This window comes from Hibiscus syriacus, unplaced genomic scaffold (genome assembly GCF_006381635.1).
Source record: "Hibiscus syriacus cultivar Baekdansim isolate YM2019G1 unplaced genomic scaffold, ASM638163v2 tig00112688_pilon, whole genome shotgun sequence".
Lineage (NCBI taxonomy): Eukaryota > Viridiplantae > Streptophyta > Magnoliopsida > Malvales > Malvaceae > Hibiscus > Hibiscus syriacus.
In genome coordinates, this window is record NW_024063384.1 from 9546 (window position 1) to 25883 (window position 16338).

Here is a 16338-nt window from a genome sequence, read left to right on the forward strand (position 1 = left end):
ACTGTCAATTCGTGTGTTAAGTCTTGTTGTCCTGCTAGTACAGCAGATCCTTTTTGGAAGAAATACGTTTGGAGGGGTTTAGTGCCTCCTAGAGTGGAGGTCTTTTTGTGGCAAGTGGTGTTGCAGAGACTACCAGTAAAACTTGAGTTACAGAGGAGAGGAGTCGCAACTATTGTTGATGTTGCTTGCCCTTTGTGTGAAAAGGCGGATGAAACCTCATCACACTTATTCTTTTCTTGCTTGGTGGCGTGGTCCTTATGGAACAAATTTATGAGTTTTTGGGGAGTTTCTTCAGTTTTTCAAGTCAATGCTCAAAGTTTTATGGTTGCTTGGAATGAATTGGTTCCTAACTCTAAAATTTGGTCCTTCATTCCGGGGGTGGTTCTATAGACAATTTGGAAATGTAGGAATGTTGTTGTGTTCGAGGGGGGGAGGGTAGATCAGATTGATCTATTCTTTATGGCAAGATGTAGGTTTGCTGCTTGATTCTTAGCTTACTACAAGGTTGTATCTATTCCTAAGGACTCTCTAATCTGTGACCCTTCACTTGGGGATTGTTGCTCTTTCTCAAGCTCTCCTATTATCAAAATTGTGTCTTGGTCTCACCCTCCAAAGGGCTTCATTAAGTTGAATGTTGATGCGGCAGTGACTGCAGACTGGAGGAACAGTGGTGTTGGGGGCATCCTAAGAGTTCACGATGGTTCGGTGTTGGGTTCCTTTCAAGAGACTGTTGGTCCAGGTCCTCCTATTTTGATAGAACTTAAGGCTATTAAGAAAGGGTTATCCTTCTTTGCTTCGATTCAGCAGAGTTTTAAGAACATGTTAATTGTTGAATCAAACAGTAAATTAGCAGTGGAATGGGTCAAGAATATCGACCGTTGTCCCTATGTGTACTTAGACATTGTGACAGCTATTGTCGATAAGATTAGAGGTTTGAATGGTAGTATTAGATGGGTTGCTAGGTCAGCCAATGTTGAGGCTGATAGTTTAGCTAAGGCTGGGATTGGATAGACACGATGTTTTCGTTTGGTTGATTGGGTTATCTGTTAGGGTTTGGGTTGGTTATCGGCAAGAGAGACTGTATGGTTGTTTTTAAGTTTTTGTAATTTGTGGTTATAAATGAATTATTTAGGCACTCTTTTCCCCCTTCCGCTGATTAAGGAGCACCTTGTGATCCTTTAATCATGAAGGGGGTTTTTAACAAGGCCTATCATTCCAATCAAAAAAAAAAATTAGCATGTGTTTCAAGAAGAGTTTAATGCGGTAACTTGAAATTTACCTCAGCAAATATTGCAACTATCTTAGGAAGATACTGATGGTTGGGACCCAATACATCGTTGTCCGACCTGAAAACACATTACATTGTTTGTAATGAGAAGTAACAGCACATTTAGACGAAGAAATTGTGGAAATCAGATCAGAAAGCTGAATTACCTCTCTACCATTGAACAAAGCTGTTCGTGAACAACTTTGGCTTCTATCAGATCACCTTTTATAGGCAAGCAGTTTAACCATGCAGGAACAACCTACCAAACACAAATGGGAGGGCTCAAAGCAAGCCAAGATAGAGCACAATTGAAGCAGCAAAATAAGTATAATGACATACAAAACCAGAGCACTACTTCGTTCAAAAAAGCTTGCAAATTTTATTCAAAAAATTATGATCGCAGAATAACTGCAATCTATCTGAAATTGTAGAATGGATTTAGCCAGAAAAGGTATTCAGTCTTGAACAATAGCTTAGGGAAAGCATATGTTTAGCCCAAAGGACAAACCATCGCCGTTCATATCAAGACAACTCATCAACATGGAAAACAATTTTATTATCTGCCATACCTGAGTTGCATCAATACTGTCCCGATGGAACAGCCATATTTTTCCCAAAGCAGAAACGGCATTATCGTATGCCATCACGTTTTCAGATTGCAAAGCATTGGGATGCCGTATTACAGCATTTAACCTTGATAGAGCCTCTGGAAAATGTAAAAAAACATATGTTAATTCTGAAAAATAAAATAAAACACCTTATTAACAATTATGCAAAACTTACCTCCAGCAAGTGGCTTAAATACAGGTCCACCAAACTCCGTACAAATGCCAAGTCCATACACTGCTGCCTGAACATTAATCATGTAATTGAATTACAAACTCAACAATAAAAGGTGTATTAGATACTATAAAAAAAAAAGGTGTATTAGATATTCAGAAGAACGTATATACCTGTCGCACATCTGGGCTCTCATCATTGCAAGCCTCCAATATGAAAGGAAGATATGTGTCATAATACCTGTTTCAACAACGTTACAGCAATTGCATCAATTGACAATTCTCTATGGTGATAATTAGTATATAAATTCATGCAGCGTACTTTATAGCTGCCTCACGACACTGCTCTGCAACATCATCAAAAATACAAATTGCAATTCTTCTTTCTTCAGCTGTCTTATCCCTACCCTGTATTTAAGACACATACATGAGAGAGATGAGAACAAATTAGCACAGAAAAAATTCTTTTGGCTGTTCCTCGAGAACTGTAATCTGATATTTGAAACAGAGAATGTTCTGAGAACTTACCCACATAGGTGTAAGATAAGAAGATAGCTCATCAAAGAAAGGCAAGAAAGAGGCTTTAAACGTTTTGACCAAAGATCCCAAGATCTCACCTACCTGGAAGCAGTGTGTTCATGAAGTAAAGAAAGAATGAAGCAAAATTGTTCCCAAAAAAAAAACCTTATGCACTTAATAAGACAAAAAGGAGGAAGCATTATGGTTACAGAAAAAGAAAATGTATGCACACTACACCGTAGATTTTATATGAAGACTTACTTGATCAAAAATTTCTTCCTCTTGCTCATTTTCCTCTTTTATCAGCTCTCCTTCCTCAGCATCAAAGTCTTCAGCTTTGGCTCTTTCAGCTCTCTCCCTTTTCCTGCTTGCACTAGCTGTGATCACTTGTTTTATCTCGTCCACAATAGATCTAACCTGACTTTCATCCAGAAGTGTACCAGAGATCTGAAAAAATGCACAGAATTTTTATGAGTTACGCACTTTATATAATATACAATAACAAAGAGACATAGGCTGATTAGACTAAAGAACAACCCTGGTCAAAGGTATTATACATGTCAATTAAAATAAATGGAGCATAAAGGTCATGAATGGAACTCTGAAATAATACTCTCTGGATAGCTTAAATATTCATGTCAACTAAAAAAGAGATTAAAAAACACCTAAAGATATTGGCTATCAAATGAGGATTGCTACTTATTGAGGAAATAGGATCTGTTCCATTTCGAAGGATTATTCTTGAATCGGATTCTCTTAATACTTTGAAGTGGATCAAAAGCCCGGGTCAATGTACTCCAATGTTTGAGTCTTTGGTGAAAGATATTGCTTCTATTGTGGAAGGTCAAGATATTATAATTAGGCATATTCTGAGAGCTGCCAATTGGGAAGCTGATATGTTAGCTAAAGATGGAATAGGTTGATTAATAGGTTGTGTGTCTGGGTTGTTGTGTTGTTGTGAGTTGTTTGTATTAGGGCAGGGTGTTTTGTTTTCAGTCTTATGCTGTAAGAGAAGGTTGTTAGGATCAGGCTTTGTATTATTGTTCTGTTAATAAAATTCAGAGGCACTCTTTTCCTCCTTCCAATGTCCTTCATGTTACTACTGTAACATGGAGGTTATGAAGGGGGTTTTTAATGAGGCCTACTTACATTTCTATAAAAAAAAATGAAAGCTTCAGTTTAGGAACTAGTTCAAGTTATAGCCGCTATTGAAATACCATATTAAGTTCAAGTAGTTTCTATTTTTCATTTATTTAAATATAATTTCACTTCTAATTATCTGTTGCCCCATAACGTTAACTAACTACCGAAGCAGTATAATTTCAAACAGATGGCAACAAACAGAAAAGACACTGTATAGTTAAGTTCATTTCTTAATAGAACAAACCTGTATGCATTCATTCAACGCATCCAACATGCTTGCACAAATTTCTGTATCAGGTTCCTGCAAGAAAGAATATGACAACTTAAGGACTTCATGTAAAACAAGCAACACATCGACGAAGCAATTAGAGCTTCAATAAAAGAAAAATATTAAAGCTAAAACAACAATAACCTTATGTAATGCCTCCACCAAAGCCGGAACGATGTAGTCAGACAATTGCTTTACATAGGTCTCATTACGCCCTTGAGCCATTCCCTTCTCCACAGCTAATTTTGCTGAACGCAGTAACTCCGGCATGGCTAGAAATAAATTTGAAAAAAAAGGGCAACAATAGAACTAACATAAGCCTTACCTTGACAAAGAATGATTCAAACCAGAAAGAGAAGTGTATACTTATACCTGAAACAGCAGCTTTTCTAACTTCCTCGTGGAAGTAAAATTTAAGAAGAGGAACTAGAGTTGGAGCAACCTGCATAATATGTTCAACTTTTTTTTAGTATTAATATTGCTAGAAAGTCAAGAAAATAACCTGATACCAGTATAATGAATTGAAACAAACCTGATCAATCCATGGAAAAAATCCTTCCTTCAACTCATCAGCATAGCAACATAGCATGTTACATGCTGTAGCCTTTTCCTCTAGAACACTAGTCTTGATCCCAATTCTTTTGTCCCCAAGTGTAATGGTTTCCATACTGTACAACACCAATATAATCTTACTACAATATCAAATAACAGTGCAAACAACATGCCACAGTAACAGGCCAACCATAAACCATACACAAACACAGCCAAGGCCAAGACTCAGTGCGGCTAGTATTGTGTGTGCACATGCTAACTTGTGTGCATGTGTGAGTTTCACTGTTTCTGCATAACAGAGAGAAGAAAAGAGAGGCAGTCGACTTTTCCAAATCTATACAAATGACTGAGGAGGGTATACAAAATATAAATGCATGAATCAAGGCTTATGTTACTTATTAACACAATATATTAGCTAAAGAAGTAACAAAGTATAACCTTTCATCATCAGAGTCCTCAATGTCATTATCTGAATCTGCAGACGTAATAGTTACATCTGGCTTAAGTTTAGCCGACTGAAGAAGGGGAGGCATGACAACACTCATGTAAGGGAGGAAGTCCTGTCCCAAACACTTGCAGAGTCTAGCCCATGCCTGTCACATGGACAATATCATCATAAGCAAGGATGACCAAACATGCAAAAGATACGATATTTTTATGTATTTTGGTGCTATGGACATACTTGCAGCATGTAACTTGTTGTTGGATCATCGGTTTCCATTTGGGATCCTTGCAATGACAAAAGCACTTCCATGACCTTGTAAGAAGAGAAGGAAAAAAACAGTAAGATAAAAAGTACTTCTATTACTGATGGAAGAACATACAAGATATTCAACAGTTGGAGTTCAATATAACTGTAACTATGTAATGAAAATAAAGCAAAGAACAATGAGAAAAACAAAAACAAAAGTACATGAAACAAGTTACATAAGGCACAGGTCTGCTCATAAGCAAAAAAGTGTGGTTGATACCAAAAATACAGAAGTGTACAACAACAATTATGCATTAAGCTTTTTCAGGTAAAGATCACATATTAACATTAAAGACAAAATGGAAATAAAGTACTCATAGTCATTTAATAAAGAGAGACTTTATTTTTGGCAAGTATAAAGAGAGACTTGACTTAGGGCTCTTTATCAACAGGAAATTCAAAAGAAAAGGGGAACAAAACCAAGAACTGATGAAAAATTGTGGACATTAATGGAGATCCACAACCAGGTGCTGTAGTCAGAATTCTTGGACAGGGGCAGGCAATTATAAAATTAAAAAACTGGTTTGGCTCCGCAACAAATATATCAGGAATGCGCATGACTGCAAGCAATCGAATTTCTTAGGTTGTTACTGAGTTCAAGTTTGATATAATCAAGAGAAAAAGTCAATAATAGATCAACCTGATGGGACCCTCCTTCAAATTGATATCTAACCCACCACAATCATTTTCAAGGATCAAGAAATGCCTACTCTTTTCTAAGTCTAGAGAAGGGAAGGTGCATACATGCTTCAAACTACACCATTGCAAACTTGCAGTTCATAACAAATGTCAAATGATATCACTGAACTCAAATAGCTCAAAGTTGTACCATCAATCCATGACTTTTTGAGATAAAAATAAATAAACTATAAGGGTAAAAGTAATCAACTTGAAACAGAAAAAGGTGTTTCTACACGCAAAACCCACCTGCTTAGCATCATCTCTGAACTTCTCTTTTCCAACAGCCATGCCAACGAGACTAATACACTCCATGGATTTGGCACGTAGCATACGATTAGATTTATCAGTTGCATTCACCAAGATAGCTTTCAGGTAAGGCATAACTGCATCATAATATTTTTGGAATTGCTCCTGCAACCCCCAATATTATTGAACTGAGTCATCCATATAAGAGATACAAATTAATGCTGCGTCTAGCTTTATTTTGGGTAAAATTATACCTGAGATGAGTCAGCCACTGATGCCAAAGCAGTCAGGGCACCTTCTTGCACCATTTGTTTCCCATTCTGCATGATATATTTCAAATTTAGACAACAATAATCTCCTTAAAACAAAGTAAATTGATGCCTTAGCATTTTAACTTCTTTCTCATACCTGTAAAAGTACAAGCAATTTACTAACTATTCCATCCAAGTATGGTGTTAAAATTTCCGGAGTGCAGTTCTCACTGAAGTTGAGTACAGCTGAAGCAGCATGGGCCTGTTTAGACACAAATTACAGAACAAAACAAACTGTTAACCATATTAAACAATAAATGTTGAAGTAAAAGAAGAAAAAAAAGAGAAAACTGACATTATAACAAGAATACTAGAGCATAAGCTAGTTTAGTTCAGTTCAATTCCTTGTTGTAGGAAAGTTTTATCCATCTATAAACTGGAACTATCATTACGTCAATATCCACATGAAGACTTGAAGATGATTTTTCTCTATTATCCATAAAATATTTCAAGCAATTACACCTATGTAGAATCGACTTTCCAATGAATTGTTTCCCTTCCCAGTCAGTTATGAGGCTCTTACAGACACATCCACCATTTCAGATACTAATCTGTATAGATGCTAGCAACACTTACATTCAAGTTCTGTTCTATCTTTCAAGAATCATGAAATCAAATGTGAGAAACAAATCTTTACTAACTTTCAAAAGCATAACCTAGAATCATTAAAGCAAAATCATACAACTCTGACTAACCTGTACTCGTGGATTCTGGAAATCATCCATAGCACCAGCTAGCGCTGGCAATACTCTTTGGTGATATTGGTTCTGCAAATCTGGACCCAGGTCGGTAGACAATTGCCCGATTGCATTAATAGCTGCCCACCTCACACGGGGATGAGAATCATGAAAGGAGTTCAGGACCATAGAAACCACTTGTTCCAAATTTTTAATCATCACCTGCAAGTGTAGAAACAAATGAAAATTTATAAAAAGGAACATCTTCCTAACTTTTTACTTCAACTGCAGCATCTATGTACTGTAATACCATATTTTTTCTTTCAAACATAAACTAATTCCCATGAAAAAGCTATGCCATTAGGCTATGGAAAAGATAATAGGAATCCACATATACTACACAAAGTTCCATCCAATTGTTAGTGAGCAGAAAACACAATGAACCAAAATGAACAAGTAAATAGGGTTGGGACTAATGTCAAGGCCATGCTAACAACCATTGCAGCATAAGACATATCTTAAAACACATTAGACATATTGAAATATTATGTATACCTTAGCACAGCCTTCGGCAATCTGAGCAAGGGCAATCAACGCAGCATGGTGCTTTTTCCACTCAGGTGCAGCCAAATAAGCCGGCAACTTCTCTGATGCAACGGGAACAATAGTGTTTCCACCCAAAGAAATTGCCAATCGATCTAAACACTCCTGCCCGACACTGTAATTGCTTGATTCTCCAGCATCCTCGTCCTCGGTTTCTGCAGTGTGCCATGCTGCATCATCCTCGATATCCAACAGCATTTTCATTAGTATTGCAAATAGCCTATTAATAAATTGTGGCAACTTCCTCATCATTCCTGGTGCACGCTCCCTTGATTCTGCTAATGTAACCACGAACTCAATCGCCAAATGCCGAGTACCTTCCTCAAGCGATTCAGCCTCTGCTATCTGCAACATTGATCCCACCACGTCCACAAGCTGTCTTCTAAGAAACCGTGGCTCAGTCCCGGCCAACTCAATCAACAACTCAAGGGCCTCTTGTGCAGTGGCCTCGTTCCCGTTATTTAAAGCCTCTGTCAACGTTCTCATCATTGCTGGCAACAAATCTTGAAATCTATCTCGATCAGATGAACTGTCTAAACACTGAATAAAGTTTATTACCGCATTCAAAGCAGCAATTTTGACATCGGGATTAGTACTTTCACTCAAACATCTCAAGAACACAGCGTGTAGATCCTTTATAAAAGGAGTCAACACATCCCCGATATACTGACTCAACTGTGCAAATATCAAAAACGCAGATTCCTGCAATTTAGGGGAATCCGAAGAAACACACTGAAACATAAACGGCAAGAGCTCCGGCCAGCCATTCTCGGGCAAAATACCGGAAGCGAGCTCCGCAACAGTATCGCATAACTTTTTCGACAAATTTTTGGCACTGTCCACTTGGATTTGAGACAAAAGCACGGATTTGATCGAGGACTGAGTACTAATGTTGAGGCGAGGCCAGATATAAGAGTCGTCACGCGTCAACAACTTGCGGAGGAGAATAGCGGCCATGGTGCGAGTCTCGGGTTGATTGCATACTTGGAGGAGATGTGCGAGGCGGAGACAGAGGGTGTCGGGGTCAGATTGCTTGCATAGATTAAACAATGCCTCGGCGTGAGAACGTTGCTGGTTCGAGGATGACATCAAGTGGGAGACTAGGGTTTCAAATGGAGCTGGGTCGGGTCCCAAGACGAGGGCGAGCTGCGATTGCTGGTCCATGGCGGCGGAGGAGGGAGAGGAGATGGTGGATTGATTCCCTAGTCGCCTCCTTTGATATGGTTTATGTAATTTCGCTCTTGTGAGGGTGAAAATGAGGGATTTTAAGAGAGAGAGAGAGACAACTAGGGCTGATTAGCTGTAATTTTACGTGTCATGATGATTAGGGTGAGTGCCCACCTCTTTTTTCTTCTTCTCATTTTTGGAGGGAAAATTAAAATACCCAACATAAAAGGTAAATTACAAATATATATTCTTAAATTAATTCTTTCTTTTGATTAATTTTTGAAATATCATTCTCAAAAATAATAAATTAAATGTGAAAAATGTATTTAAATTCATGGATAGATTTTGTAAAAAAAAACTTGATGAATAGATAAAATAATATTGAATCTTAACGTTGTAAATAATATACAATTATTGTTTATTATATATGTAATGTACGTAAGATATAAAAATCTTTTACTTGGACTACAACAACAACAAAACTCAATTCTCATATGTAATTGGCTAAGGGGGAGGTAAGATAGTAGGCTGCCCCCAACGTCAGGTTGAGAGTAACTTTCGTGGAAGACCTCCGGCAGTCAGAAAATTAAAAATATAGATAAAATGCAATGAATGTATAAATAAATACATAAATACATAGTTGAACATTATTCATATGCAGTCATTAATATCATTAATATCATATGCGCGTCTGTAATGGGCAATAATCCCTGCAAATAAATTCCTGCGAAAAAATCTCTACATATAGACAGAAACGTAAGACCCGACTAAACTTAAAAGTGAAAGAAAATGATATTTGAACAATCTCGTCCATCAATTATGTTAACGTAGAATATATATAACTTTCACCAAATATATCTTAACTAAATCATATTTGATCATGTATATTAACATAACCAAATGGCATAGATCAAATATGAATGTGTAACATTGAAATTACATGTAATGTATTATTAATGTGTCTATTTTTAATTGTCCTTTCTTAAACTTTAATAATATCAAAATTTACAAGTATTAAAATATAAAATAATCCAAAATAAACTTTATTTATATAAATAAAAAAGAATCTTTTGTATGTCGTTAATCTTAAAATCGATTTTGGAATCAAAGTGATAGTTGGGTGACTAAATATGTAGTTTACCCGATTTTAAATACAACCATGACAATATTAAAACGAATTGAACAGAATTATAAAATATTTAAATCAATTGACATAAAACATCAATTCAATCAAATAATTCACTTAAAATCAGTAGCAAAAAATTGGAAGATTTTGTTGTTCTTTCCAAATAAATAGAAAGGATATCAAGCAAAAACCAACCCAATGTCTTAAAAATTTTAGTATCACATCCTATGAATCTGAATTGATCATTCAAGCAGCTTGAAGTAATCAAGGAGACCTAATGAAACAAGTATAGTAATAATAACAAAAGACAAGGAAACACAGGAAGGCTGAATTAATCTTTTGTACCAGAATCAAGAAAATTGGAAGACATAACAAAAGGAAAATACAGATAAGGGTAGCTCACAACCTGATCAGCATGTATTGATCCCATCCTTGCAATCTTTGGTTAAGTTGTAAAAGGTTTCTACTCGTGTCTTTGCCCGGTAAAGTACTTCCGTGTCGACAGCGACTCTCATGTATCCATCAAACTCGACGGGTTTTCCATCATTCAGCTGTGTTGTCCCGTTGTACCACTCACTCGTGTTGCTCCATAATTCCTTGTAATCATCAAGCAAATGGACCTTGTATTGAGACCTCAATTTATCGAAGTAATTGTAGAATGGTTCGTTCGTTGCTATGTAAAGGTTCGTCCAAGGCTGAACCATTTCTTTAAGCTTCGTGAGAAGAGCATCGGGGGATGTACCCGAATCCAAGTGTGCCCAGAGTTCTTTGTTTTGTGCCTTCTCCCCTCGAACCACATGCACAGCATCGAAATCCCAATCCATTTGTTCACTGATCTCGGTCACTATGTTCATCAATCTCTTCGATTTCCATAAAGCATGCAATGGCCTCTGAATGTACTTAGCTGCTTGCCCCTCACATACCCTGTACCAATAGTTTTCAGGCTCGGGTGAATCGAACTGCCTCCAAATGATTGTGCTCTTGTTCTTCGCCTTAAGTTGCATCGGTGTGACTTTATAGCTTGTCACCTTCTTGACAGGTACTTTTCTTTTATGGCCCCTATTCCATTTCTTCCAAGCTCTCAAGAACTCACTCTCCTCAACGACGGATGCTACCACCTTAAGATGCTCAAAATCAAAATAATACCGGAAATCTTTTCCCTCCTCGTCCTTATTGCTTGGATTATAAGATGCCGATAAGCATATGCTCAAATCCAACATCACAAATGTCCTATTCAAATACATAGCCTCCCCTAAACCACACAATAAAGTCCACAAGTAATGATTCATTCCCTTGCAGTAATCCCCTCCCCGTGCATAATACAAATACTTCCCTTTTCTAAAGTTCATATCCGAACCCAACGTCGGAATAGTATCATTTATCTCTTCATCACGTATAGATGGCGTGAGTTTCGGATTCCCACCACTCATTGGGGTGTTCCTAGGCCTCCGCGCATTAATCCCCGAATGCCAGCCACCGGCATGAACCACGGTATAGGTACAGCTCTCTCCGATCCCAAACTTGAACCTTCTAAAATCCCTGTATTTTCTCCACGATTTTTCTTTCTTGTTCCTAAACCTCCAAGCCACATCACATTCATCCGGTTTCGATCCACTGACCGGAGTTTGATACTCCAGAAACACAACAAACTTGAAAATTTTCAAATTGAATCTCTCAACCGATAGCAAAACACATGGATCCGAACAATTCACAGCCCCGACATCCTCACAATCCGATTTCAGGCTCAAATTCGACATTTTCTCTTCGGACTTCTTGATCACTGATTCAGTGATGGGATTTATTGCCAAAGCAGGGGGCACTGTAGGAGCTGAAACGACAGGTAAATCCTCGCCGGTTTTAAGGATAGAATCATCGTTTTTTAAAGTGGCATTCTCAGTTTGAGTGAAGAGTTTGGTAAAGGCCGGAGCTGATTCCAGCCATGGATCTGGGGGATGGTAAGTGATGGCAATAACCGTAAATATCAACACCAAGAACACAAAAAACTGAGAAACAAAGATTGCTTATCAGTTTTATCAGATTCTGTCCGATTGGCTCAGTGCTTAAGTCGGATTCCTTCATGTGTTTTCGCAGATCTTCGAAAACCCAATCCCAGAAAGTAATCAGGTCTCCAGATAAACCAACGAAAATGGAAATACTAATCCGATTCCTTCAAGGGTTTCGTTTGTTTTTAAAAACCCAATACCAAAAACTAATCAAATTTTAAGGGCAATGCAAGAAACGAAGGGAGGGGGGAAGCTAAGAGACTTGGATTATACTTACAAATGAATGATTAATGGGGTGTGGCTTTCAGTGAAAGCAAGCAGATCCACTGTGAAAGTAAAGACAACAATGGCAGCAAAGGGGAGAGAATGAAAGGAGATCTGGGTATAATGGCCTATTGGGGAATACAGAAGTGATTTTTGTGAAAGATGATACGCTTCGCTTTCGCTTTCACTTGGACCTCTTACATGCTCACAGGTCTTCCCAAGTAAAAATAAATCAATATATAAACATTGGATTTAAAAAAAATTCCATGAATGAATTTAAATGAGCAAAATTCCTAGGAGTATTAAATAATAAAAATAATTTTCATTTAAATTTATTTAAAAGCATAAATACTAATATAAAATTATTTTTATATTTTATTATTTAAATAGTAAAATTAATTATCAGATCAAATCGATTGAGCAAGAATTGCAAAAAAGATCATGTGTATTTTATTAATTTAATAAGAAAAGCAATGATTAACAAAAAAATATTAATTTAACAAATTACTGAAGCAATGTGTATAAAATCCATACAAACTTACAATTTATAAACCTGCTTTGCCCCAAAAAAGAGAGGAGATTTTCTTTCCTCTTGTAATTAAAAGGGCATGAAACCCAGAATTCCTACAATTTGTCATGCATATTTTGTTACAAAATGAACATATTTAAAAAATGTGTACACACAAGGACCTAGTACTGAAAAGAAAGACAAAAAAGAATTCCTACATCATCTTTTCTACTTATATTCACACTCGATTCGATCGAATTAATGGGGGAATCAGGGAAAGTACTCGAGTTAGGCTATCGTCCGTTTGCTGCAACTGCTCCAGTTAATAATGGGGAGTGTTGGTTTCGGAATGGATGCTTCTTTGTAACAAATGTCCCTTCTTGAGCACAGGCAAACTTTGGGTTCTCATCTCTTCAGGCACCTGCTGGTGTGGGAACTTTGAGACTCAGGCTACTAGCTGGCCTCGGAGAAAAGTATAATTTTGGGTTGCCAGCACTGCTTGGGGACAAGCGTACTTGCTCCAATGCCCGGAATAGGAGTTCGGAGGGGTAGTCCCTCACGCAACCGAACCAGGGCCCTGCTCCTGTAGTCCACTTGCATGACAACTGCTTCCCTAATTGGTATGAGTTCATTCCTTTCTTTAGAGTTAGTCCTTTTAAGAATCGATTCTTCGGGAATGTCTTCCACCTCGTTATTATCCACATGATGTTCATCGGTCTTTTGTTCAGAAGCAGTGACTTCCTCTTCCGTCTCATAACCATCCTCCAGATCAGAATCCATCAGATTATTGCTGCAACTCGGCAAAACAACTGTATAGTCACCTTTTGACATCTCAAACAATTCCGTTCTTTTCAGAATTTCAAGATTTGTCAATTTTCTGCGAAGGCTGAGGAGTCTTCTTGGCTTAGGGTGCTCAAGAGCTGCACCAGTCTCTTGTTCCCTTGAATCACCAACCTCTTTGATCGAGTCTTTGACATTAATCTCTTCAGCCTCTAAGACGAAGTCCTCTTCGGATGAGTTGCTTCTAAGATGGTTACTACTTTGCTTGCTAACCAAGGTTTCTTCCTCGTCCACTGGAGTCATCTGAACGTAACAAGAAACACTGTCAGCAATTCTTTTCAATTAGAAAAAAGAAACAAAATGATACTTGAAGCGTACAACATGTATGTGTGTATATATATTTACCTTAACATCTGTAAGATCAACGTTGTTCTCCCTTAGAAAAGAAATGAAATCATTAAAATTTTGTGGCGTAGGACGATAATGACCACTGTGAGGCCAAACTGCCTGTTCAACAGAGCAATAGTAAGTATAGTTAAGAGGCTGATATAAGAAAAAGAGTATCAAATAGTTACATAAGATATCATCCATATCTATACCTTAAGGACACCGCTATCAACAGCTAATCTTCCGGCAGTGACTGTGGCACCTCCAGCCAAGAAGCTAGAATGTTGAAATGTACCCTTCTTTTTCACACCGACGTACAGGATCTTCGATGTACTAAGAACGAAAATCCACTTAGCATTGCCATTTTCTTTGGTAGTATGGAGAACCTTCCCGGTTTCCTTTTATATGAATTTTCCATCTACCACAATAACTTCATAGGACTTCCTTTCCATCTGTACAATGGATCATTGTTTCAGTAACATTTCAAACTTAAACCGAGATAAAGTTTGATGTATAAAAGAAATAAAGACTCACTGGACCGAGATATTTGATGCATTGTTGTTGAAGTTTTGATCTAGAACACTTCTCTAAATTTACTTCTTTCCCTTCTCCGATATCCAGCCTGCATTTTAGAAACAAGTATATCCATTTTCAGGTTCATGAAATCAAAATGTCTTACTAATGAACCAAAGCAATCGATTAAAGAAAATTACCAGTAAAAGAAGGGTTCTTGACTCTGAGAATGGCGCCATTGGTTATAATAGAAGTCTAAATTGTGTCCATAGCGATGTCTCGGATCAATCTGAATAACACTACAAACCGGAATTAGTAATGAATAATGAAGAACAATCATAAACAAATTCATTTTTGCTGCAAGCCACTTACTGCCTCAAGCCAGTGCCGCAAGGCAAGCTTTTGAGCTTTATCATTCTTCGATAAACCTTTTCCGACCTTGGCAGCTCTAGTTCTTGCTCTCGACCAACGCAAAATCGCTGTCTCGTGTTTATCTAATTCAAAGAACGATATAGAACTCCTCTTGAGTTCAGCAAAATCTAAGAGCTTCTACCTACATTACAACAAGTAACTGCATTAGGGAAAACAAATACAAAATTACCAATAGAAAGGTAATATAGAACATTCAAATACAATACACACCAGCTCTGCTCAACGAGAACTGCACAATCTGCTAGCTTTCTCCTCGTGAAAACAAATACAAAATTACCAATAGAAAGGTAATATAGAACATTCAAATACAATACACACCAGCTCTGCTCAACGAGAACTGCACAATCTGCTAGCTTTCTCCTCGTTCGAAAGCTCTTGTAAACTTTCTGTAATCGTATTGCCGCTTCGTGTTGTGGTACATCCGGATCTAATACCGGCTGTGGTTTCGGATTCTCTGCTAAACTATCTGGTTTTGGGGATTGAATATCGATTGCTTTGCTCTTCGAATCGACAGCTTCATCCGAGGAAGGAGACTTAAACGAAATAATTCGCTCGAAATCTCTCCCTTTAAAGCTAATAGACCCCTCCAATATCATCTTCCCGGAACCTAATGACTTCAATATCGTAGGCTCCGAATCAGAGCCTTTGAAACTGATGGATCTAACAGGTGTTCTAACTCCATCATCACCAAAGCTAATGGACTTCACGGTGATGGATTCTAAGCCGTTCTCCACATCACTGCATTTGGCAAATGGGAAGGAAAAGGAAACACCCATTAAACAAGACTCACTGATTTCACTGCAACAAAAACTCAACTCAGTTAGGCGTTTTATATGGTAAAAACACATCAAATTTATTGATAGAGCAAACAAAACAAAAACAAGAACATGGATTCTGGATCCACCAAAAGCATCAAATAAAAGCAATATCCCCAGAATCAAAAGATGACCCCAAAAATATCAAATCACTAAGACTCGTTTCATCAAAACAAAAACCAAGAGAGAATATTACCTTAGTAATGACAATCAAACAAATATAAGATTGCTGATGATTTTCTCAGCTGGTTTTTGGATTTTGATTTCAGTTCTCCTTCTCTTTCTTGGTTTTTTCTTTCCTTCTCAGGAAATGCTAGTTTCCGTGCAAAATCAAATTACAGATACTAACTTCGACCTCTAATTTTTGCCATATATAAATATGTATGACAACAACTTAGTGGTGTTGGTTGACGTGAATCGTTGGAATTGATGAGAATTGATGTGAATTAGAATTTAATTTCATCATTTTTTTTATATTTGATTCAAATTTTTAAAGGGAATTGGAATATCTCACTTCAATTTTCCATCAAATGAGAGAAAATGAAT

At 37.4% G+C, this 16338-nt stretch overlaps 1 protein-coding gene and 2 pseudogenes across 1 annotated transcript; all 3 read right to left on the reverse strand.

Moving 5' to 3' along the window:
* Positions 1–1255: 1255 nt before the first annotated feature.
* On the reverse strand, positions 1256–9032 carry LOC120182560 (importin-5-like). Its single transcript, XM_039187501.1, has 19 exons — positions 7750–9032; positions 7213–7416; positions 6615–6719; positions 6461–6526; positions 6207–6371; positions 5211–5285; positions 4967–5121; positions 4509–4644; positions 4349–4418; positions 4121–4248; positions 3953–4009; positions 2827–3012; positions 2575–2667; positions 2369–2454; positions 2221–2287; positions 2051–2117; positions 1837–1973; positions 1435–1526; positions 1256–1346 (listed from the first exon to the last, which is right to left on the reverse strand). Exons 1-19 carry the CDS (start codon positions 8959–8961, stop codon positions 1256–1258), a joined length of 3192 nt encoding a protein of 1063 aa, XP_039043432.1. The 5' UTR covers positions 8962–9032.
* A 1361-nt stretch (positions 9033–10393) lies between these two features.
* LOC120182596 lies at positions 10394–12514 on the reverse strand (annotated as a pseudogene).
* Positions 12515–12923: 409 nt separating this feature from the next.
* Positions 12924–15753, reverse strand: LOC120182598 (annotated as a pseudogene).
* Between the last annotated feature and the right edge of the window lie 585 nt (positions 15754–16338).